The sequence below is a fragment of the Mycena indigotica genome (genome assembly GCF_014461135.1).
Source record: "Mycena indigotica strain 171206Taipei chromosome Unknown Mind.scaff0018, whole genome shotgun sequence".
NCBI classification, from domain to species: Eukaryota; Fungi; Basidiomycota; class Agaricomycetes; order Agaricales; family Mycenaceae; genus Mycena; species Mycena indigotica.
The window spans coordinates 675,648-700,880 of record NW_023503017.1 but is presented as its reverse complement, the minus strand read 5'-3'; the positions used below and the strand labels follow the sequence as shown (position 1 = coordinate 700,880).

The following is a 25,233-nucleotide window of genomic DNA, read 5'->3' as shown; positions in this document are numbered from 1 at the left end:
GACTGGAATCGGACGCGTCTCCGGGCCGAAAGGGAGGTTCCCCTGACAAAATGTATAACATCTTCCAGCCATCTTTAATCCCAGCAATTATTATCTATACTACATTAAGTAAACAACACTCTTTAGAAAGGTGATTATGCTTGAACCAAAGGCTAGGGAGACTCAGAGAAACATTCCATCATACTTTACTGTTTACACAGATCATGTTTATATGCTGAGCATGCTAAAACTAATAGAAAATGAAAATATAAAATTAAAATACAATAAATAAATATAAGACAGAAAATCAAGATAAATTTCATATGGAATATCCGCAATATGGAATAGGGGTAGGGTTTCCACCAATATTATTCCATATGAGGAACTCGACTGTATCGAGCCCGTGAGCATCAAGATCAACAGCGAGGGAATCGCACGCTTGACACGCGATCGGATTGTGCGATATCACGGGGTTCCTCGGAAGATAATCTCAAACCGAGACCCCCGTTATGTATCCGACTTCATGCGTGAGCTTAATCGGCTGCTGGGAACAGAGATGAACCCAGGCACGGCATACCATCCTCAAACCGACGGTCAGACAGAGCGGATGAACAAAGAGATCAAACACTATCTCCGCATCTATGTCAACCACCACCAATCAGACTGGTTGGAATGGTTACCGTTAGCCGAAGTTCGCCTACAATGACAAAGCTCATGCTTCGACCAAGGTCTCGCCATTCTTCCTAGATCATGGGTACCATCCCTGGAAAGGCGTTGAAGGACCATATGACTCTAAGGTCGAGGCAGCAGAAGAATTCGCGAAAAAGATGCAGCGTGTGCGTGAGGATGCAACAGTGGCAATTAAGAAGGCCCAAGAGCGGATGAAGAAGTACTATGACCAGAAATGTGTACCAGCACCTGAGTTCAAAGTCGGAGACAAGGTGTACATTGAAGGGTCAAAAGTGCGACAGAATCGACCATCCGAGAAGCTCAATGATCGACGTGTGGGACCATTCAAAGTGGAGGCAAAGGTTGGACCTTCGGCATACGAACTCAAGATGCCAGGTTCTAGTCAGGCTCATCCAGTCTACAATGAGACGGAGCTGACACCCTACCACGAGCCACCACCCCACCGGCAAGAAGAAAGGCCGCCACCGGACATTGTGGATGATCACGAGGAGTGGGAGGTTGAGGAGATTATGAAGAAGCGAAAGTGTGGTCGTGGTTGGCAGTATCTGGTGAAGTGGAAGGGATATCCGCATAGCGAGGATACATGGGAGACTGCGCAAAGGCTCCAGAACTCTTAAGAATTGTACCAGAAGAACCCAGTAGTCAAGACCCGTAGTGTGCCTGTCCTTGCCCAGGGTCATTGGGATTACCTGGTCAAACGCTATAAGCCGACACAAGAGAAGCTCCCATATCCGTCCCGGAAACTGTTTAATTATCAGACTGGCCATTTTGTGGAGGCTGAAGGGGGGGTGGATGATGAACGTGCTTTAATGCCCTCTGTCGACGAGGACGTCGACCTTGAAGGGGGGGTAATGTCAAACCCTGGGTTTAAAAACCCTTTTTCTTCGCCCTTTAAACCTTTTATTTTGGCCCTGGTTGATAAGATAAGACAAGGAGGAGATAAGATGGACGATAAGATGGTGATTGGACCATCAGATGTCGATGCTGATGTTGATTGACAGCGTGGAGTTGGACATAAGGCAAACAGCACGTAAAGGCATGGCTAATTGCCTCTCGTATTAGGCATGGTAAACACATGGTAGTAGTGTATATAAGTAGAGTAGATTTCGTCTTGTACCCCAGTCTTCGAATTCCATCATCTTTACGATATCCTTTCACGGTGCTTCTTGCTTGCCTTCACTGGCCAACTGGCATCCTCTGAATTGGTGTTGTTTGTGACACCAAAACCCCAATGTGAGTATTGTAAGTGCATTTTTCAGTTAAATAATCCTTATAAACTGAATTATACTACGATAAAAGTGTTGATCATTTTACATTATTACATTGCCATTTTTTAAATGGTAATAAACATTTCTTAAATGTTTTCTTATCATTTCCATTTAGTTTATCTTAAGGTGTAAATGAAAACTCAATACTTAGTTAGACCCCTACTCAAGGTAATCACATGATTCAAGTACTACCAACCTGCCAAGCCTGATGCTGACAGAGGCCTGGAGGCCTGGGTGAAACCATGACAATTTTTAGCTCAACAAGCCTACTAGGAGATACTCTAAGACACAGAGAACTTCACCCAATACAGTTGATTGATACAAAATAATCCCATGACAGCCATACAGACCACCATATTGCAGTGAGCTCTGCCCATATGCGCTCATCCAAGCTGCCCGGCCCGCCGGGAGCATTAATGTTGGTAATATTTTCTGCCTTGTTGTTCCATATGCCGCCACAGTAGCTATTACGGGGCCCAAAGAGGTTCTCTACAGTGACCTATGAAAGATAAGCGAAATTAACACTGCCAGGTCAAGCTCCAACAGCTTGAAACTCAGCACTTGCCACAAAGCCAGGGGCCTTCAACACCACCTCCCGCTCCCGGTTGAAGTGGACAGAGAAGCGCAGGGTGTACTTCACGCTGTAGCCAAAGCTGTCCGTTGTGGTGGCAGCATACCTGACATATACATAGTTGAGGGGGTGCAAACCAAGAAGGCTTCAAAAAGACGTACTCATGGGCGTACACATAGCGCTGCGGCTCCCCAATCTTGCGCTCCACGCGGCCGAAGCGGACGTCCTGCTGCGCCATCGGCGGCGCGCCGGGCCACGGGCCAGGGCGGTACAGAACCGCCGGCGTAAACGGACACGGGGCGTATGCTGGCGTCATGCCGAGGTACGGGATCGGCCGGCCCGTCGGCAGGTTGGCCTCCGTCCCACCTTGGACGCTCATTGGGCGGAGCTGGAAAAGGCGGGCCGTCCAGTTGCGGGGCAGGCCGACAACCGTGGGGCTCATCTCCTGCAGCCGCCATTCGACGTTGTAGGGCTGGATCTGGATCTGGTTACCGGTCATCGGAGGTGTGTGTGTGTATGGATCCACTGCTCACCGGCATTTTCGATGAACCAAGGTCTGCTTTTTTTTCTCTTCAATATTTTTCTTGCGCTGCGATGTGATTTGCTTCGCCAGGCTTGAATCCTATTTATTATACCAGAGTACAAGGGCAGTGCGTTGTGTGGGTCCAACCTGAGGACACACATAAAGCCATTCTTGTTCCACAATCCCCTGGCATGACAACCATTGCAGCGACAAGACAAAGGCATCTTGTTCTCGTCATAATGTCCATCACCAGGACCACAGGAGCATTATCGGGAACAAACACACAAAAGGCCACGGCGGCGCCACGCGGTACCGGTGCGGTGATGGCACGAGCTCCGCACTGAAAGCGCCGATCATATTATCGCGGCCCGGGGTCGCTTCTTCAAGTTTTCGGCTTCCCAGATGCGCTTCATGACCTGAACAGCGTCCTCAGTGACGTCCGTCCACCGGCGCGCATTTCTGCCAGCAATCCAATTCTGCACAGCCGGCTCGGGGAGGACGTCGAATCGGTGGCCCGCCCACCCCCCAAAGTGCACCTCCCGGGAAATGCCTGGCTCTGGTTCCGCGGACCAACAAAGCCGTGGGAAGAGCACCGAGGCGTATGACACGTATGGGATGCCGTTGGTGCTGAACTCGACCATCGCCGCGTCGCGAATATATTCCCGCGTCGTTAAATTGCGCAATATGTCGGGTACGGCTGAAGGCTGCAGGTAGCGCGTGGCAGGCTCGTCGATAAACGCCGCACACAGCGCCTCCGCGTCGGAGAGCGTGGCCCGGAACGGTGCGGCGGCGTATTTGATCCGGAGCCGGCGCTCGCTCTCATTCCAGAGGGCCCAGACGATGTCGGGTAGCGAGAGCGGTTGCGGCCGGGCGGTGCAAGCATCTGCCCTCACTGCGGCGAAGACTCCGAAGCACCGGGACAAGCATGTCAGAGCGTAGGAGCTGGGGGGCGAGCAGCGGTTTGAAGAGGGCGTGCGTCCGACTCGAAGGACTTCCCCTGGCCGATACGCCAGCACGATTTCGTCCAGTGACGCGCTTGCAGGCCCCGATGTCCAACGCGGGCCCGCCAAACATAAGCTGGGGCAGCATAAAGTCGCTGTACAGCGACTGCCGTTTGCCAGATGTCGGAGGCATTCAGCTCTCAGAAAGCTAGTCGGTTGTGGAAGGAAGTGAGAGTGGGGCGGAGAAGAAGGTGATGACAGCGTGGGACGACGTGACTGTCACGCCATCAATTTGTCAACAACGTCTTCCTCTCCAACGTCGATGTCAACAAAGTGGCAGATTGTCAACCTCGACAAGAACCAGTCGTTGTGCAGCGACTTTGCGCTGAGGCAGCTGTTGTTTGGCGGGCCTGCGTCCGAAATCGGGGACTACCTTCGTGCGCCGAGCGCGTCGCTGGACGAGATTGTACGGGCATATCGGGCAGGCGAAATTCTTCGGGTTGGCGGGGTGCGATATCGGATGCAGCGGCCCAGAGCACAGCGGTGAGTGCTATCCAGATATATTTGCATGCCATAACTTGGTCAGCTCCCGACTCATCGACCTGCCTGAAGAGCTCCTCCGCGAAGTGCTCAGCCACGTGGCCGAATTCGTGGAGCTCTTCCTGCTCAGCAGCACGTGTCAGCTGCTCTGGCTCGTCGGCCGCCCCGCTCTCTTCGCACGGCTGCTCGCCGCGGAGCCCCAGCGGTCGTGGCGTGGGGACCGACTGGCTTGTCTACGCCCATCCGACACCCTTGTCCCGGTGCCGCTCCGACCCCCGATCCTCGCGGGATTGCTGGCAGATGCTTGCACCGCCCGGCCGCGCCCGCTCTCGCTGCCTGACATTGTGTGGGCCCTGTGGAACGAGTCCGAGCGCCGACTGCGGGCCAAGTACAGCGCGAGGCCATTCCGGGCGGCACTTTCTGACGCGGAGGAGCTCTGTGCAGCTTTCATCGGCGAGCCCGCGCGGGCCCACGCTGCACAGTTAGCGCCCTCGGCTTTGGCCGGGATCTTGCGGAACCTCTCGAAGCAGGAATATATTCGCGGCGAGGAGCTGGCCGAGTTCACGACCGGCATTCCAGATGTGTCCTATGCCTCGGTGCTCTTACCCCGTCTTTGCTGGTCCACAGACTTGCTGGGGCTCAAATATCTCACGGAGCCCGGCGTCACTCCGGAGGTGCTGCAGGTCGGGCAGTGGGCCGGGGACCGCTTTGACGTCCTTTCTGAAGTGGCTGCTCAGGCTTGGATTTCGGGCAGGGCGAGAGAGGCGTGGGCGGACATCACTGAGGACGCCGTGCAGCTAATGGAACGCATCTACGCAGCGGAAAAACGGCGACCCCGGGCTGCTGTAACATAATCATTGTTGGCGGCTGCCGTACCTGGAGGTATCCAATATCATGCGGGAACTTGGCGGGAACCACACGAGGAAGTGGCATTCTGCTAATTGCATTGGGTGGCTGGGAATCTGGCTACCATTCACCGCGCTTCGTCCACAGGGCACCTCAGTCCCGCTCGTACAATCACTTTAGCTGCACGATTGCATTGGCCGCGGCGACGCAACGCCGAAAAATCGGGTTGCCAATGACGACGGCAGCACCGGCACAGGGCCCGCGACGTGATGGCGTTCCCTTTCCGTCCTTCTTCGGTCGGATGGGGCCTCGCCGATCATCGATCGTCCCACTCCCGCGTTTTTGCTCCTCTCCCTCTCTCCTTAAGCTTCCTTCCTCCCACCGCAGCTTGCACCCAGCGCAATGCCATGCTACGAGTAGGCCACCCACCACACACACTCGTTCGCCTCCCCCTCCTTTCACTCTTGCTGTCGTTTTTCAAGTTCCCGCCGTCTGTCTCCGCAGCAGTTTCCACCACCACCGTCGACGACACCTCGTCGCAATGGACGTTCACCGGCGAGTGGACCGCCGTCTCACCAGAGAAACCATGCGATGGGTGTGCGTCGAAGCCTGACATAAGCCAGGTCGAGGGCGGGACGTTCCACGACGGGAACTACATGCGGGGCAGCGCCGAGAAAACCGGCGGGAGCCTCTCCTTCTCGGGTCCGTGTTCTTTCGGGTAGCCCCTTTCCGCCCCTTTCTTGCTGACCTAACCCCGACAGGTTCGGCGGTGTCCATCTACGGCATCGCGCAGGACACCTCCATGCCCGACATCGTCTTCACGCTCGACTCTTCCCCCTCCTCAACATTCTGGTACGCCGGCAGCGAGCGGTTCTTGTACCGTACACTGTTCTTCGCTGCCTCTGGACTGACCAATGGCCCGCACACGGTGTCGTGGGTGTTCAATACGCATGCGGGCAGCCCCCGGGACTTGCAGGCGGCGCTATTCGACTACGCAGTAGTTACCGCCGGGACCGCCGATCCGGCGCCCGGACCGGGACCGGGACCCGCGCCCGCGCCACAGGGCGTTGGCAGCACAGGAGAGTCAAAGTTGCCGTCGAGCGGTACCGGTGCGACGACTTCTGTGCCCCTGACAGGGTCTGGACCGCATTCACTGTCTTCCTCGTGAGCCCCATCCCGCCCTGCGTTACTTGACCTTATCGTCTGTAGACCGCCCAGCACCCACTCCACCCCGGCTGGCAGCGCGGCGGGCGCCATTGTCTCTTCCGGAGCGACTACTAACACTGTGTCCAACTCCAATTCACCCAGTACCAACTCCGGGGCCTCTGGGGCTCCTGCAGCCGCCCCGCCCAAGTCTGCGTCGCACATTGCTGCCATCCTCGGCGCCGTGTTTGGCACACTCGGGGCCGCGATCATCGTTGGCCTGGCTCTTTGCCTGCACAGACGGAGGGGCCGCCAGCGACGGCGACACAGCCTCCTTGTTGCGCGGCCGGTCACGGACTACAAGCCCGACGGACCGATGGGGGTGGAAGAGGCTATCGAGATGAGCGGTGGCGGGTCACGGGGCCGCGTCAGGCGCACGCTGCTCGTGCATCCGTTTGTGGAGACGGACGTGGAGACAGGCGTGTCGGCGGAGCAGCTCTCGAAAGCGCGTGAGTGCAGTTTTCAATCCTGATTCCTGAATTCGAAGCTGATGAATTGTTGGTGTAGGGGAAGCGGGGTACGGCGCCTCGCCCACCGGTACCGCGACGGCGTCGACGGCCCGGCTGCTCCCGGGTCTGCACACCCAAACAGAAACACACCCGTCTCCATTGTCGCCCGACACGCCGAGCACGGGCACGCCAACGTCCGCGGTGACCGCGCGCGAGCGGCTGCTCGAGGCGCGGCTCGCACAGCTCGAGGCGACGCTCGCCGGGGCCGCCGCCGCCGCCGTACATCGCGGATTCGGAGGGAGAGGCGGACCGGTGACGCGGACGTTTACCTATTTATGCTAGATTATACACAACTTCGTACGGGGACGGTAATTCAGTGTAGATACATAATATTGTTCACACGCTGTTACCCCCCGTTGCACGGCTCGCGCTCGCGCGCCAAGTCGCGCGAGCGAGGAGCCCTTCTAATATACCCCGTTGGCCCGCGCACGGACCTATAAACAAGGTCACCTGAGTACCTTGTGCGTCGAGCAGCTGGAGAAAATTTGGGTTTGGGGGCGTGTTTGGATGGATTTCACTCGGGCTTTCCGGGCAGTCAACTTGATACAGTGTAAAGTCATATATTGGCTATTTTAAGAGGTACATCGGCGCGTTAATTAACGACGCGTCGCGCGACGCGTTTAATCCCATCAAAATGTGCCAAGTCCAACGCGCGCAGTCTTTAAGACGCGACGCATGCTTAGGCTCTCCCGCCGCACAAGTCCAACACTGCATCAACACCGCTTTCTAAACTCTCCCCATTTCTCTGAGTCCCTCCACCTTGTCCCCCGCAGTTTGGGCTCGTTTGCCTCCCATAGGGCCGACGGCGTCTCCGGCGCGCGTGCTTTCTCCCCGGGGTTGTCTACCGAGGTGGGAATCACATCCCCCCGTGCCAGCAACAGGCCGCGGCTGACTCCGGGTCATGCGCAGGAGGGAATTCGGGGACGCGGCTGGACAACGCTCCACCAGCGTGTCGCTGGCTCCCCAAGTCGAGGCGGGCCGGAAGTCGATTGCCTGGACGGATGCCGCAGCAGCAGAGCACCAAACATTGGCGGCAAGTGGGACCTGGCGCGGCGCAGAAGGTGGAAGAGTGGTGCAATGACAGTTTCGGACCAGAAATGATTGGTAGAAGCTGGTGAGGGCGAGGAGCGGGACGGCCTGGCTGACAGCGCCAAGATCGGTAGCGGGGAATGCGCAATAGGGGGGCATGCGGGCAGCATTAAGCAGGCTATGATCCGGCTGGGCTCGGGCAAGAGCGGTGCCCCGGTAAAAGCGAAAGCTTGCGGCTGTCATGGTGAATCCCGAAAGAGGGCCGAATGAGCGGCCGTGATGGAGTTGGCCACAGATAAACATAGCAGCCAACGGCCATAACACGTGCGCTGCGCAAGACCCAGGCCTAGGTCGGCGGGAGGGTGGCCGCCTTGAAGGACGGCGCGGAGCCGCATCGAAAGGTTGGAGCGGTGACGGTGCCGAAACAGAGATGCGAAGTGGGTGGCTAGGACTCGGCGAGTGCGCAGCTGCGGCCGTGATTGAGTGGATAGAGCTGGGCTTGGGCAAGAGTGGTGCCCCGGCGGTAAGACCGGGCTTGGATGCTGGAGTGGTTTGCCATGGACAGCGGGAGGAGAAGGAGCGGCGCCACAGAGCGGGGCGTAGCCGATGAGCGGCAAGGCGACAACAGACACTGCGAGATCGTTAACATTTAGTCAAAATATGAGAATACAACATACCAGTGAGCCAGCAATAGTGGCGGAACCACTGTGCCGACTTGGTTGACAGCCGCGCGGTGATGATCGCCTCCGGCGGCCCGGACCTGTGAAAAATGCCATCACTATTTGATGATATCAATGATCCGGCAGCCGGCAACGCCCGCAGAGGGGAAGAACACCTGTGGATGGATTTCAATGGCTGATGCGCTATCAACGATGGCAATGGCACATACACGGGCATCATCGGTCTGATGCACCATCAACGATGGCGATGGACGGGAGGGGGGGCGGCGGGCAACGAAGCCGGCGGGCAACAGGATGTTGCGCACGCCTCCAGCGGTGTCAGCTGGCGGCCACACTTGAGCCGGCCGGCAGGGCCAGGAGCAGGGCCCTGGCATCGCAGCGTTGAGTCCGGTCGGCATGTGCCTCCGGCGGGTAAAAATCCTGTGAAAAAAAGTCAATATTTGTCGGCCAAAATGACGCTTTGAATCTGCTTACGTAATCGCCGGTGATGTCCGAAATTACCATCGAAACCGCCGAAATTGGGCCCCAAAACACACCGTGGCCCGCCAGCTGGATAGGAAATGACAAATCTATAGTTGATTGTTAGTCCAAAGTCAGCTAGGAATGATCAACAATCATACCAGCAGAGGTTCCCCCTCCCAACATACTTAGGTACCCAGAAGAAGCGGCGCGGGACATCGAAGTTGTCTTGGATGATGGAGTAGTCGGTGAAAACATGTGGCGGGAAGACGGAGCGGAGGTAGGAGTTGAAGTAGCGCTAGAAGTCATGTTAGCGGGCAAAAAGAGATAACGGAAACAATACATACCGGTTGAGGCCACAGAATTCTCTATTGGTAGTGCCAGGCGCCGATGTTGAGCCTGAAGACTGGAAGTAGGATGGTGAGCTCGGATTTATGACTTGTCGGAGATGAGTGCAAATTTGGCCACTCAGAGCGGAGAGGGCGAGAGATGCTGCGTTGAAGATCTTGGCGGCTCTGGAGAAGAAGTTTCAGTGGTGTAAAGCTGAGCAGTTATGGACGCACTGGCTGCAGTTGTTGTCGGCGGAATCGGTTGACACGGGTGTGTAGACTGCTGCGCGCCAGACATGCCGGGGGTGGGTTCTGGAGACAGAGAGGAGTGTGAGTATGGAATGTGAAGGCCACGGGGTTTGCGGACGTACGGGATGGCGAGTGCGTCGAGCACCGCGATAGTGCTAAGGGATGGTCGTGGTGTGAAGTCAACAAGCGTTTGATGTGACGGTGGTCTTGTCACGTCAACAAACGAAGGTGCGGTTGAAGAGCGGCATGCACGTGTGGGAGGTGATAGAGGGCAAGGTTGCGTCACCAGCCCGAGTTGCCCGCCGACGTGATCGCAGGTGTCAAGAAGCCGTGCGGGCATGGTGCGGAGTAGCGGGATTAAGGCGGACAGCAACGCAGCTGAGTAGTTTCGGGGAGGCATCGGGCGACGGGCAGTGGATGAATGGAAGCTGCAGATGTAGGTAATGCGGCCAAGGTAACCGAAGAGAAGCTACACACGTTGTGAGGGTCTTAGTGGACATGTGCCAGGCGGCCGAAGAATGGCGACAAGTGGCCCTTAGCGAGATGACTGGAACGTCGTCCTGGCCCTGCTGGTTGCTCGTCACTCTTCTCTCTCCTCCCACTTGTTCTGTATGACATTTTGCACAGAGCATGCCTTCAACATTTTGTTTTTTTCTCCAAGTTACTCATTTCCTCAGTTCCTTAGCCTATGTAATATCCGTCAGCTCCAGAGATCCCCAGCTCTCCTCTTGTACCTCTATGTATGTTTTCGAGCACACCTGTCGATTCCGAATCGGGCCGCTGACCCGCCGGTATTGCCGGGCTGATCTCCCTCCGCACCGATGGACAGACATACTTCAGAGAACCTGTAGCCATCTTTCGCCGTTGTCTGCCGAGAGCACCTCAACGCTTATCGCGCCACAATATCGTACGATCTCAGTAGATCAACTTAAATTTCCGCCATCATGGTGAAGAAGTCCGTCTTACCAACCAAATGGCCGCACTGAGTCCGCTTGACAGGTGGATCCTGTCGCCACCTTCGATGGACAGACTTCTTCCGCTGACGTATGAGCGAAGCTTGTCTTTTGCTCCGATAATGACATCGCTGGGCCGCTGTTGCCCCACCACTATAAGTTTGTTCCCTCCCTCGATCTTCGCCCAACCACTCTCTTCCTTTCCCCCCATCTGCCTCCCACTTTCCCTCCCCCTTGGGTCGTCCTCGTCCTCGTCATCGTTGTCGCCCTGCGCGCTTTCCGCTCCCCTCTGCGGCCTTTGCTCTATCACGTGGTGTTGACTTTGCAGTCGACCGGCGTCGTTGTCGTTGGTGTCGTCGTGCATGTCCGTCTCCCTCCTTCCTCTCCATTGTCTGGTGCAATGTTACTCGTCGTTGCCTCCCCTTGCTGATTCTCCTCCAGTGCTCGTCGTTGAGGCGGCTTCACAGCCGTTGTTAGCGCCCTCAACTTCATTGGTGGACCCTGCCCGTTCTTCGCTCCTCGTTCCTCCTCCCCTCGCTGACCGTTGTTCACAGGCAACAGCATCAATCGTCTCCGGTCGACGTCTTGAATTTCGTGGGTGACTACTGTCGCTCTTGTCGTTGACGCTAACTTTGTTCGTCAGCCAGGTCAACCCGGAAGGCAACAGTTGTCACGCATACCATCTCGGCCCTCGTCCTCCGCCCGCCCACCTCCCTTGTCGTCGCTTGGGCCGCCACCAGTGCGTTATTGTCCTCGTCCTCTTGAGGTTGCTAACTTGTTGTCAGCATAGTACTTCAGGCTTCACCGCTATTCGTCGTCCCTCGCTGATCCCATTCCTTGTTGTCGCCTGGCCCGCCACTGGTGTGTTATTGTCACCGTCCTCTTTGGCGTGCTGACTTGTTGTCAACATACCTCGGGCTTCGCGGCGAGACCTATTTCTCGTTCCTCGCCGCTGCTCCCATCTTTCGCCGTTCATTTCGCTGACGATAGTTACCAGGGCGCTCGTGGCTCCAGTCCGTTTCCGCCTCAAGTTTGCAAGCGCCGGACCTGCGACGGTCAGTGTTCTTCTCAAAAAAAGACTTGTGCTGACATGTTTTCGTTCTCTTAGCAATGCCCGCGCGCTTGACCAAGTAGTGTTTTCGTCCCTTGCATAACCATGCTGACCCCATGATAGTCTTCTCTTGCGCGACATTCTTGCCTAACTCGTTGTCAGCTGTGTCCATTCGGAAAACGGTGCCGTACCTTCATGCTTCCATTGCCCTTCTCCGCCCCACCCGACGTCGATTTTCGGCCCGATCCCTTCACACATGTGAGTTTTGCACCATAGCTACCGCGCGTTTGACACACTGACCTTCACCATCGCCTTACACGTCCTCCAGCACCAAGCCACTCCCTCCCGCTTGCGATCCGCGTGAACGCGTGGCCATCATTCCCACTGTCGCCGTCCTCGCTGCACCGCCGATTCGGCGGGCTGAGGCGCCGGCGAAAGCGCCGGGGACAGCGGTAGCATAGCCATAGATAGTTAGCTCTTGCCGTCGGGGGCAGGCAGTGGCCTGCCGCTTGCCGTTGGGCGTTCGCGGGTTGCTTCCCAGCAAGTTTTGTTGTCATTCTGCCCGGCGCTGACATCATTTGTCCCCAGATCGCTTCGCAAGGCGGCCAAGGCCGACTACTCGGCGCTGGTGAGTAATCCGCTCTCCCGGTTGGGCTCCGCCCCACCCAACATCGAATTTCGGCCCGCTACCCTTAACACAGGTGAGTCTTGCGCCATAGCTACCATGCGTTTGACACACTGACCTTTCAGCATTGTTATACGCGTCCTTCGGGACCAAGGCACTCCCTCCCGCGTGCGATCCGCGTGGCCATCATTCGCACCGTCGCCGTCCTCGCTGCAGCGCCGATTCGGCGGGCTGAGGCGCCGGCGAAAGCGCCGGGGACGGCTGTAGCATAGCCATAGATAGTTAGCTCTTGCCGTCGGGCAGGCTTCCCCTTCACGCTTTTCTAGCCCTCCCCCGCGCTGACCAGCCTCGCCAGGCTTGCCCTGCAGTTCCTGACGCCGTCGACCGCGCGAATACGAGTAAGGCGATGGCCACCCGTCGCAAAGTCAGTGTTCCGACTGCTTTTCTCGTTGAGAACGACACTGATGTTGCCCAGCGATTTGATTCAGCGTCGTTGCCGAGCTTGCTTGCTTTTCATTCGTTCGATTGGTAGGCTTGGGGCGCGGGGACGAAACGGTGAATGCTGACGATTGCCAATGGTGAGTTGCGAGCGAGTACTGCTGCTCATTCCACGGAGATACTCACCGTCTGACCAAGAGTCTCCCCTGCGCCATTCGGAGTCCCACCCTTCAGCGCTGTGAGTCTCCATCCCAAATTTCCCCCTGCTCGCATGCAGTTTGTTGCTTGTTCCGTAAGCAGCCTTTGGTCCCGCGAGACGTGTCTCCGCAGTGGTCCTTCAAGTCGCCTCCCCGGTCAGTGCCGTATCGGTCCGCGTGCTGCGTGGCTCGCCTTGTTTCAGCCTCCCGCCCTGTCCCGCCGTCCGACATCGAATCGCCGCCCTTCACGCAGGTGAGTTGTGCGCCATACCGCCCATTTAACACACTGACCTGTTAGTGCTGCCATAGATGTTCCGCGGGAGCGGGCCAGTCCCTCCTGCTCGCTATGGTGAGTATCGTTTGTGTTGTCGGCGCGCTCGCCGACCCGTTTAGCGTACATTCGGCGGGTAGAAGAGGCGTGATTCGGCGGGCTTTAGAGGGGCCGGCGAAAGCGCCGAAGACAGCCCTCGCACGGCCGTAGATAGCTTGTTGGGGGCTACACTTGCCCTTGAGCGGGAGGCGGGAGAGAAGAGAAGGAAGGGTGTTTCGTAAGCGACACGTGTGCTCGGGCCGATTCCGTGCTTCTTTTTCCCTCGCTCGACGGCGCTCTTTTCCCCTCACTGACGTGGTGCGCGTTTGTCGGGGCTGTCATGCGGCGTCGGTGGCGGACACGTCGACGAAGACACGTGGCGGGCCCCTGCCAGGTCGAGGGCGGGACCATCTACGGCATCGCGCAGGACACCGACATCGTCTTCCATGCGGGGCAGCGCCGAGAAAACCGGCGGGACCTTCTCCTTCTCAGGTGCGTGGCCCCTTTCCCACCCCTTTCTTGCTGACAGCATCCCGACAGGCTCGGCCGCATCGCGCAGGACACCTCCATGCCCGACATCGTCTTCACGCTCGACTCTTCCCCCTCCTCAACATTCTGGTACGCCGGCAGCGCGCGCTTCGCGTACCGCACCCTCTTCTTCGCTGCCTCCGGGCTGACAAATGGTCCGCACACGGTGTCGTGGGTGTTCAATACGCATGCGGGCAGCCCCCGGGACTTGCAGGCGGCGCTATTCGACTACGCAGTAGTTACCGCCGGGACCGCCGATCCGGCGCCCGGACCGGGACCCGCGCCACAGGGCGGTGGCAGCACAGGAGAGTCAAAGTTGCCGTCGAGCGGTACCGGTGCGACGACTTCCGCGCCCCTGACAGGGTCTGGACCGCATTCACTGTCTTCCTCGTGAGCCCCATCCCGCCCTGCGTTACTTGACCTTATCGTCTGTAGACCGCCCAGCACCCACTCCACCCCGGCTGGCAGCGCGGCGGGCGCCATTGTCTCTTCCGGAGCGACTACTAACACTGTGTCCAACTCCAATTCACCCAGTACCAACTCCGGGGCCTCTGGGGCTCCTGCAGCCGCCCCGCCCAAGTCTGCGTCGCACATTGCTGCCATCCTCGGCGCCGTGTTTGGCACACTCGGGGCCATAATCATCGTTGGCCTGGCTCTTTGCCTGCACAGACGGAGGGGCCGCCAGCGACGGCGACACAGCCTCCTTGTTGCGCGGCCGGTCACGGACTACAAGCCCGACGGACCGATGGGAGTGGAAGAGGCCATCGAGATGAGCGGTGGCGGGTCACGGGGCCGCGTCAGGCGCACGCTGCTCGTGCATCCGTTTGTGGAGACGGACGTGGAGACAGGCGTGTCGGCGGAGCAGCTCTCGAAAGCGCGTGAGTGCAGTTTTCAGGATCGAATTCGAAGCTGATGGATTGTTGGTGTAGGGGAAGCGGGGTACGGCGCCTCGCCCACCGGTACCGCGACGGCGTCGACGGCCCGGCTCCTCCCGGGTCTGCACACCCAAACAGAAACACACCCGTCTCCATTGTCGCCCGACACGCCGAGCACGGGCACGCCAACGTCCGCGGTGACCGCACGTGAACGGCTGCTCGAGGCACGGCTCGCCCAGCTCGAGGCGACACTCGCCGGCGCGCCGCCGCCGCCGTACATCGCGGATTCGGAGGGAGAGGCGGACCGGTGACGCGGACGTTTACCTATTTATGCTAGATTATACACAACTTCGTACGGGGACGGTAATTCAGTGTATATACATAATATTGTTCACACGCTGTTACCCCCCGTTGCACGGCTCGCTCCAACGCTAAGTCGCGCTCGCTCGCCAAGTCGCGCGAGCGAGGAGCCCTTCTAATATACCCCGTTGGCCCGCGCACGGACCTATAAACAAGGTCACCTGAGTACCTTGTGCGTCCAGCAGCTGGAGAAAATTTGGGTTTGGGGGCGTGTTTGGATGGATTTCACTCGGGCTTTCCGGGCAGTCAACTTGATACAGTGTAAAGTCATATATTGGCTATTTTAAGAGGTACATCGGCGCGTTAATTAACGACGCGTCGCGCGACGCGTTTAATCCCATCAAAATGTGCCAAGTCCAACGCGCGCAGTCTTTAAGACGCGACGCATGCTTAGGCTCTCCCGCCGCACAAGTCCAACACTGCACCAACACCGCTTTCTAAACTCTCCCCATTTCTCTGAGTCCCTCCACCTTGTCCCCCGCAGTTTGGGCGAGTTCCGACGACAGCACACGCGTGGCAGACTCCAAGGTACTCGGCGTCTCTGGCGCGCGTGCTTTCTCCCTGAGCTTCAAGTCTCCCGAGCGTGCTGGCAACAGGTCGAGACTGACTGCGGGACTTCAAGTTGGGCAGGAGCGAAGTCGGACACTGGCGTTTGACGCGTGATTTCTAGGGCTCCAACAGCAATGTGTCGCTGTCTCCTTCACGGCAAGTAAAAGTCGAGGCGGGAAGTCTGGGACAGATGCCGCGGCACGTGCGCTGAGAGCACCGAAGCTTGGCAGCAAGTGGAACCCGGGCTGGCGGCTGAGGCACGGGAGGCAGCGGTGGCTGCCCCAAGAACATCGCGGAGCCGCATGGAAGGTCGCTGGCTTGTTCACGGGAGGCGGTGCGGAACAGAGATGGAATTGGAGGAGGGTGGTGGGAACGAGGAGCGGGACGACCCAGCAGAGGGTGCCGAGATTGGTAGCGGGAAATGCGCGATAGCGGGGAAGTGGCCGCAATTGAGCAGGCTACGATCCGGCCATGATAGAGCCGGGCTGGGGAAAGAGTGCTCGGCGATAAGAGTTGTTGGCCACAGACAGAGGAGGAGCGGGCCGTGGCACCGCTGAGCCAAGCGTGGCCGACGGGCAGGTAGGCAATGACAGACACTGCGAAATGGTTAAGATTGAGCCAAAATATCAGAATGCAACATACCAGTCAACGGCAACAGTGGCAGAACCACTGTGCCGTCTTGATTGACAGCCGTGCGGTGACGATCGCCTCCGGCGGCCCGGACCTGTGAGAAATTGAGCCTTAAATCGCGAAAAGAAGGGGTTCCGACACACCTCAAAATACCATCAATAATTGATGATATCAATGATCCGGCAGCCGGCGCCGCTCGCGGAGAGCAAGGACACCAGTGGATGGAGTTGCAAGCTGGGGGTCTGTGGATTAGGTCAGCAAGAACAAAAACCACAGAAGAACATCAACTTACATACACGCGCATCATCGGTCTGATGCACCATCAACGATGGCGATGGACGGGGAGGCGGCGGGCAACGAAGCCGGCGGGCAACAGGATGTTGCGCACGCCTCCAGCGGTGTCAGCTGGCGGCCACACTTGAGCCGGCCGGCAGGGCCAGGAGCAGGGCCCTGGCATCGCAGCGTTGAGTCCGGTCGGCATGTGCCTCCGGCGGGTAAAAATCCTGTGAAAAAAAGTCAATATTCGTCGGCCAAAATGACGCTCCGAATCTGCTTACGTAATCGCCGGTGATGTCCGAAATTACCATCGAAACCGCCGAAATTGGGCCCCAAAACACACCGTGGCCCGCCAGCTGGATAGGAAATGACAAATCTATAGTTGATTGTTAGTCCAAAGTCAGCTAGGAATGATCAACAATCATACCAGCAGAGGTTCCCCCTCCCAACATACTTAGGTACCCAGGTAGGCAAGAAGAAGCGGCGCGGGGAAGTTGTCTTGGATGATGGAGTAGTCGGTGAAAACATGTGGCGGGAAGACGGAGCGGAGGTAGGAGTTGAAGTACTGTAGTAATTAGACCACAAGTTCGCGTAATGCGTAATCAGGCCAAAAAAACATCGCGTTAAAATTCACCTAAAATCAAAAGAAAATTTTTCGGCCCTCTCGGGCATGAAAAAATTCAAAATTGATGAACTTATGGTCTAATTACTACAGTAGCGCTAGAAGTCATGTTAGCGGGCAAAAAGAGATAACGGAAACAATACATACCGGTTGAGGCCACAGAATTCTCTATTGGTAGTGCCAGGCGCCGATGTTGAGCCTGAAGACTGGAAGTAGGATGGTGAGCTCGGATTTATGACTTGTCGGAGATGAGTGCAAATTTGGCCACTCAGAGCGGAGAGGGCGAGAGATGCTGCGTTGAAGATCTTGGCGGCTCTGGAGAAGAAGTTTCAGTGGTGTAAAGCTGAGCAGTTATGGACGCACTGGCTGCAGTTGTTGTCGGCGGAATCGGTTGACACGGGTGTGTAGACTGCTGCGCGCCAGACATGCCGGGGGTGGGTTCTGGAGACAGAGAGGAGTGTGAGTATGGAATGTGAAGGCCACGAGGTTTGCGGACGTACGGGATGGCGAGTGCGTCGAGCACCGCGATAGTGCTAAGGGATGGTCGTGGTGTGAAGTCAACAAGCGTTTGATGTGACGGTGGTCTTGTCACGTCAACAAACGAAGGTGCGGTTGAAGAGCGGCATGCACGTGTGGGAGGTGATAGAGGGCAAGGTTGCGTCACCAGCCCGAGTTGCCCGCCGACGTGATCGCAGGTGTCAAGAAGCCGTGCGGGCATGGTGCGGAGTAGCGGGATTAAGGCGGACAGCAACGCAGCTGAGTAGTTTCGGGGAGGCATCGGGCGACGGGCAGTGGATGAATGGAAGCTGCAGATGTAGGTAATGCGGCCAAGGTAACCGAAGAGAAGCTACACACGTTGTGAGGGTCTTAGTGGACATGTGCCAGGCGGCCGAAGAATGGCGACAAGTGGCCCTTAGCGAGGTGACTGGAACGTCGTCCTGGCCCTGCTGGTTGCTCGTCACTCTTCTCTCTCCTCCCACTTGTTCTGTATGACCTTTTGCACAGAGCATGTCTTCAACATTTTGTTTTTTTCTCCAAGTTACTCATTTCCTCAGTTCCTTAGCCTATGTAATATCCGTCAGCTCCAGAGATCCCCAGCTCTCCTCTTGTACCTCTATGTATGTTTTCGAGCACACCTGTCGATTCCGAATCGGGCCGCTGACCCCCCGGTATTGCCGGGCTGATCTCCCTCCGCACCGATGGACAGACATACTTCAGAGAACCTGTAGCCATCTTTCGCCGTTGTCTGCCGAGAGCACCTCAACGCTTATCGCGCCACAACATCGTACGATCTCAGTAGATCAACTTAAATTTCCGCCATCATGGTGAAGAAGTCCGTCTTACCAACCAAATGGCCGCACTGAGTCCGCTTGACAGGTGGATCCTGTCGCCACCTTCGATGGACAGACTTCTTCCGCTGACGTATGAGCGAAGCTTGTCTTTCGCTCCGATAATGACATCGCTGGGCCGCTGTTGCCCCACCACTATAAGTTTGTTCCCTCCCTCGATCTTCGCCCAACCACTCTCTTCCTTTCCCCCCATCTGCCTCCCACTTTCCCTCCCCCTTGGGTCGTCCTCGTCATCGTTGTCGCCCTGCGCGCTTTCCGCTCCCCTCTGCGGCCTTTGCTCTATCACGTGGTGTTGACTTTGCAGTCGACCGGCGTCGTTGTCGTTGGTGTCGTCGTGCATGTCCGTCTCCCTCCTTCCTCTCCATTGTCTGGTGCAATGTTACTCGTCGTTGCCTCCCCTTGCTGATTCTCCTCCAGTGCTCGTCGTTGAGGCGGCTTCACAGCCGTTGTTAGCGCCCATCAACTTCATTGGTGGACCCTGCCCGTTCTTCGCTCCTCGTTCCTCCTCCCCTCGCTGACCGTTGTTCACAGGCAACAGCATCAATCGTCTCCGGTCGACGTCTTGAATTTCGTGGGTGACTACTGTCGCTCTTGTCGTTGACGCTAACTTTGTTCGTCAGCCAAGTCAACCCGGAAGGCAACAGTTGTCACGCATACCATCTCGGCCCTCGTCCTCCGCCCGCCCACCTCCCTTGTCATCGCTTGGGCCGCCACCAGTGCGTTATTGTCCTCGTCCTCTTGAGGTTGCTAACTTGTTGTCAACATACTTCAGGCTTCACCGCTATTCGTCGTCCCTCGCTGATCCCATTCCTTGTTGTCGCCTGGCCCGCCACTGGTGCGTTATTGTCACCGTCCTCTTTGGCGTGCTGACTTGTTGTCAACATACCTCGGGCTTCGCGGCGAGACCTATTTCTCGTCCCTCGCCGCTGCTCCCATCTTTCGCCGTTCATTTCGCTGACGATAGTTACCAGGGCGCTCGTGGCTCCAGTCCGTTTCCGCCTCAAGTTTGCAAGCGCCGGACCTGCGACGGTCAGTGTTCTTCTCAAAAAAAGACTTGTGCTGACATGTTTTCGTTCTCTTAGCAATGCCCGCGCGCTTGACCAAGTAGTGTTTTCGTCCCTTGCATAGCCATGCTGACCCCATGATAGTCTTCTCTTGCGCGACATTCTTGCCTAACTCGTTGTCAGCTGTGTCCATTCGGAAAACGGTGCCGTACCTTCATGCTTCCATTGCACTTCTCCGCGCTGACCAACTTTGCCAGGTCCTTGCGGCGGCGATCTTGCGAATAAGCGCAGTGCCATCGTTATCGCTTGGCTAGCCGCTAGTGAGTTATCTTCATGGCATTCTCTTGAAGTTCCTCACTCATCCATCCGACTGCGGCACTGAAGGTGAGTCCAGGATGCACAATAACTTGAAGGATTGTTTGCTCATTGCGGATAGTCGTCTTGCGTTGTTGCCGTCATGCGCGCAGGCTCGGAGTCGGTCTCTAGCAAGTTTTGTCCTCATTCTGCCCGGCGCTAACTTTGTCTCTCCGCAGATCGCTTCGCAAGGCCGACTGCTCGCCGCTGGTGAGTAATCCACTCTCTCGGTTCCGCTCCACCCCACCCGACATCGAATTGCGACCCGCTACCTTAACACAGGTGAGTTTCGCACCAGAGCTACCGCGCGTTTGACACTGACCTTCAGCGTCTTGCGCGACATTAACTAGCTCGTTGTCAGCTGTGTACATTCGTCATACCTTCACACTTTCATTGCCCTTTTCCGCGCTGACCAACTTTGCCAGGTTTGCCTCAGGTTTTGTCGTCATTTTGCCCTGCGCTAACTTTGTTTCTCCGCAGATCGCTTCGCGGGGACGACTGCTCGGCGCTAGTGAGTAATCCATGCTCCCGGCTCAGCTCCGCCCCACCCGACGTCGATTTTCGGCCCGATCCCTTCACACATGTGAGTTTTGCGCCATAGCTACCGCGCGTTTGACACACTGACCTTCACCATCGCCTTACACGTCCTCCAGCACCAAGCCACTCCCTCCCGCTTGCGATCCGCGTGAACGCGTGGCCATCATTCCCACTGTCGCCGTCCTCGCTGCACCGCCGATTCGGCGGGCTGAGGCGCCGGCGAAAGCGCCGGGGACAGCGGTAGCATAGCCATAGATAGTTAGCTCTTGCCGTCGGGCAGGCAGTGGCCTGCCGCTTGCCGTTGGGCGTTCGCGGGTTGGTTCCCAGCAAGTTTTGTTGTCATTCTGCCCGGCGCTGACATCGTTTGTCCCCAGATCGCTTCGCAAGGCGGCCAAGGCCGACTACTCGGCGCTGGTGAGTAATCCGCTCTCCCGGTTGGGCTCCGCCCCACCCAACATCGAATTTCGGCCCGCTACCCTTAACACAGGTGAGTCTTGCGCCTAGCTACCATGCGTTTGACACACTGACCTTTCAGCATTGTTATACGCGTCCTTCGGGACCAAGGCACTCCCTCCCGCGTGCGATCCGCGTGGCCATCATTCGCACCGTCGCCGTCCTCGCTGCAGCGCCGGCGAAAGCGCCGGGGACGGCTGTAGCATAGCCATAGATAGTTTGCTGACCCCATGTCCTGCCGTCCGGCAGGCTGGCCTGCCGCTTGCCGTTGTGGATGGCCAGGCGTTCGCGGGTTGTTCAGAGGGTGCACAAGGAAGGCAGGGGAGTGCCGCAACCGTGACCGCTCCGGGTTGTGCGATCGTGCGATCGCGGCAGGCGGGGGAGCGTGACTGCGCGGACGGGGGAAGATTAAGGTATTTCTCAACGTTGCTCTCCAAGTTGCTGATTTCTTATCGAGGCGTCGGGTTGTGTTTGTGTATATGTTCGGTCAGTGCCCTGCGGACACATGGCGGTTAGTCTACTGCGAAGTAAGCGGCAGGGTTTCTGCTGTGAACAAGTGCTGACTCGTTCTAGTCTTGCTGCGCGCGACGCGTCACATTGTTGTTAGGCTCCAACACGTTCCTTCCGCTCAATGTGAGTTGTATCAAAATCGGAAAGCAGTGCCGTACCTTCTCCCCGCTGCCGTTGCCAAATCTTCACGCTGACCATCTTCGACGGAAGTTCTTCACTTGTGCACCAGCCGACTTTGATCTTCGAGGCGGGCGGATCCCCGTCGTCGGACACGACCGAAGGCATTGCTGAGGCCCGCTTCATCGGCGCGTTTAAACTTTAGCCGTATGTGCTGCCAACTTGAAGTTTGTCGCCGGTTTACTGACTCGCTGGTCAGCTGCGTCCGTGCGGAAACACAACACGGTGCCATACCTTCACGCTTCTATAGCCCTTCCCCTTCACGCTTTTCTAGCCCTCCCCCGCGCTGACCAGCCTCGCCAGGCTTGCCCTCCAGTTCCTGAGGCCGTCGACCGCGCGAATACGAGTAAGGCGATGGCCACCCGTCGCAAAGTCAGTGTTTCGACTGCTTTTCTCGTTGAGAACGACACTGATGTTGCCCAGCGATTTGATTCGGCGTCGTTGCCGAGCTTGCTTGCTTGTCATTCGTTCGATTGGTAGGCTTGGGGCGCGGGGACGAAACGGTGAATGCTGACGATTGCCAATGGTGAGTTGCGAGCGAGTACTGCTGCTCATTCCACGGAGATACTCACCGGCTGACCAAGAGTCTCCCCTGCGCCATTCGGAGTCCCACCCTTCAGCGCTGTGAGTCTCCGTCCCAAATTTTCCCCCGCTCGGCTCAAAACAGGCAGTTTGTCGCTTGTTCCGTAAGCAGCCTTTGGTCCCGCGAGACGTGTCTCCGCAGTGGTCCTTCAAGTCGCCTCCCCGGTCAGTGCCGTATCGGTCCGCGTGCTGCGTGGCTCGCCTTGTTTCAGCCTTCCGCCCTGTCCCGCCGTCCGACATCGAATCGCCGCCCTTCACGCAGGTGAGTTGTGCGCCATACCGCCCATTTAACACACTGACCTGTTAGTGCGGGAGCAGGCCAGTCCCTCCTGCTCGCTATGGTGAGTATCGTTTGTGTTGTCGGCGCGCTCGCCGACCCGTTTAGCGTACATTCGGCGGGTAGAAGAGGCGTGATTCGGCGGGGCTTTAGAGGGGCCGGCGAAAGCGCCGAAGACAGCCCTCGCACGGCCGTAGATAGCTTGTTGGGGGCAACACTTGCCCTTGAGCGGGAGGCGGGAGAGAAGAAGGGTGTTTCGTAAGCGACACGTGTGCTCGGGCCGATTCCGTGCTTCTTTTTCCCTCGCTCGACGGCGCTCTTTTCCTTTTACTGACGCGGTGCGCGTTTGTCGGGGCTGTCATGGGGCGTCGGTGGCGGACACGTCGACGAAGACACGTGGCGGGCCCCTGCCAGGTCGAGGGCGGTACGTTCCACATGCGGGGCAGCGCCCAGAGAACAGGCGGGACCATCAACGGCATCGCGCAGGACACGTCTTCACGCTCGACTCTTCCCCCTCCTCAACATTCTGGTACGCCGGCAGCGAGCGGTTCTTGTACCGCACCCTGTTCTTCTCTGCCTCTGGACTGACCAATGGCCCTCACACGGTGTCGTGGGTGTTCAATACGCATGGTGGCAGCCCCCGGGACTTGCAGGCGGCGCTATTCGACTACGCAGTAGTTACCGCCGGGACCGCCGATCGCGATCCGGCGCCCGGACTGGGACCGGGACCGGGACCCGCGCCACAGGGCGGTGGCGGCACCGGTGCGACGACTTCTGTGCCCCTGACAGGGTCTGGACCGCATTCACTGTCTTCCTCGTGAGCCCCATCCCGCCCTGCGTTACTTGACCTTATCGTCTGTAGACCGCCCAGCACCCACTCCACCCCGGCTGGCAGCGCGGCGGGCGCCATTGTCTCTTCCGGAGCGACTACTAACACTGTGTCCAACTCCAATTCACCCAGTACCAACTCCGGGGCCTCTGGCCCTCCTGCAGCCGCCCCGCCCAAGTCTGCGTCGCACATTGCTGCCATCCTCGGCGCCGTGTTTGGCACACTCGGGGCCGCGATCATCGTTGGCCTGGCTCTTTGCCTGCACAGACGGAAGGGCCGCCAGCGACGGCGACACAGCCTCCTTGTTGCGCGGCCGGTCACGGACTACAAGCCCGACGGACCGATGGGAGTGGAAGAGGCCATCTGCTCGTGCATCCGTTTGTGGAGACGGACGTGGAGACAGGCGTGTCGGCGGAGCAGCTCTCGAAAGCGCGTGAGTGCAGTTTTCAATCCTGAATTCGAAGCTGATGGATTGTTGGTGTAGGGGAAGCGGGGTACGGCGCCTTGCCTACCGGTACCGCGACGGCGTCGACGGCCCGGCTCCTCCCGGGTCTGCACACCCAAACAGAAACACACCCGTCTCCATTGTCGCCCGACACGCCGAGCACGGGCACGCCAACGTCCGCGGTGACCGCGCGCGAGCGGCTGCTCGAGGCGCGGCTCGCACAGCTCGAGGCGACGCTCGCCGGGGCGCCGCCGCCGCCGTACATCGCGGATTCGGAGGGAGAGGCGGACCGGTGACGCGGAAAGTTTATGTATTTATTGGGATGGGATGGGATGGGATGGACTGATAAGTAGATTATTCGCACGGGGACGGTAATTTAGGTATACACGGTAGCGGCCTGCAAGGCGGCATGCTTGTATTTAGCTATTTGTTTGGGGTTGTCATGCCAGCAATAGTCGGTTACATAGTGGGTACTTACTGGCCCACAAGCACAACAAGGAATATACACTGACAACAACATGCCTTTCTACAACAATTGCCATTGACGACGGGTGTCCTTCAAGTTGTTCTCCGCTGTGGACCATATGCTGGACCCACTCAGGCTGGCTGCTGGCACACTAGCAGATCAACAAGATCGCGGGCAATTGAACAACATGACTTTCTTTTGTAAAAACTACAACAATTGCCATTTTGATCATCCTTCAAGTTGACAGATAAAAGGCCGGCTAGTTCATATAATTAGCTCCTATTACTCACCACAGCGAACGTCGCAGCGCGACAGTGACCCGTAGCTTCGCTCTACTTTCGACTGCCAGTGTGGAGGAAGAACTCGAACATCAACACCACTCCAAGTCTAGACGCTGATGAGTGCCAGTGGAGTGCGGAATTCTTTTGCTGTTGAGTTAACAAACAAACTGACCGGATGCAGACCTTCCGGCGCGCGTATACCCAGCCCAAGCCCTATGTCATCAAATGGACGCTGGAGCAGCAGCGTCCTGAGAGTATCTGGCTGCTCCCGGATGCAGGCGCCACACTCGTGCGGCTGAGCGCGCGGGCTGTGTACGCTGAGTACTCCAGAGTGCTTCCAACCCGCGGCCGCTCAAGCCCCTACCTCATTGTCTATCTCGCCTCTGCATACACGACGAACCCGTTCTTCATTATCCCCCCTGCATACGAGTACCAGTACATACATAAGGCACCGGCACAGCTACTGCGCCAGATCAGCTTCCACAACCTGGACCACACCGTGCTGCTGGAGCGCAATGGCACCTACGCCGGCTACTACACCCACACGTCAGTCCTTCTTTTCAGTCATATGTGAAGTTTGTTATCCTCAGATTTTGCTAAAGATATAGGGCAACGGCAATGGACAATCAGGGTGTTTTTACAACTCGCTATGTCCTGGAATTCACTGTGGGATTCAACCAACGCGGGGAAGGGGTGCTTGCACCCACCGGGTTTCGGGTATGCATGTTTTTCAATCAGA

At 57.6% G+C, this 25,233-nt stretch overlaps 3 protein-coding genes across 3 annotated transcripts; all 3 read left to right on the top strand.

The window, feature by feature from the left end:
• Window positions 1-5,627: 5,627 nt before the first annotated feature.
• MIND_01412100 (Myb-DNA-bind-2 domain-containing protein) lies at window positions 5,628-7,352 on the top strand (the record flags this gene model as incomplete). The annotated part of the gene is made up of 4 exons (XM_037370515.1): window positions 5,628-6,060; window positions 6,120-6,522; window positions 6,568-7,010; window positions 7,069-7,352. 4 exons carry the CDS (start codon window positions 5,628-5,630, stop codon window positions 7,350-7,352), a joined length of 1,563 nt encoding a protein of 520 aa, XP_037213107.1.
• A 6,378-nt stretch (window positions 7,353-13,730) lies between these two features.
• Window positions 13,731-15,104, top strand: MIND_01411900 (Myb-DNA-bind-2 domain-containing protein; the record flags this gene model as incomplete). The annotated part of the gene is made up of 4 exons (XM_037370514.1): window positions 13,731-13,882; window positions 13,931-14,308; window positions 14,354-14,796; window positions 14,848-15,104. The coding sequence occupies 4 exons, from the start codon at window positions 13,731-13,733 to the stop codon at window positions 15,102-15,104; spliced, it is 1,230 nt and encodes a 409-aa protein (XP_037213106.1).
• A 7,729-nt stretch (window positions 15,105-22,833) lies between these two features.
• MIND_01411700 (Myb-DNA-bind-2 domain-containing protein) lies at window positions 22,834-24,043 on the top strand (the record flags this gene model as incomplete). The annotated part of the gene is made up of 5 exons (XM_037370513.1): window positions 22,834-22,897; window positions 22,960-23,290; window positions 23,336-23,513; window positions 23,570-23,735; window positions 23,787-24,043. 5 exons carry the CDS (start codon window positions 22,834-22,836, stop codon window positions 24,041-24,043), a joined length of 996 nt encoding a protein of 331 aa, XP_037213105.1.
• Between the last annotated feature and the right edge of the window lie 1,190 nt (window positions 24,044-25,233).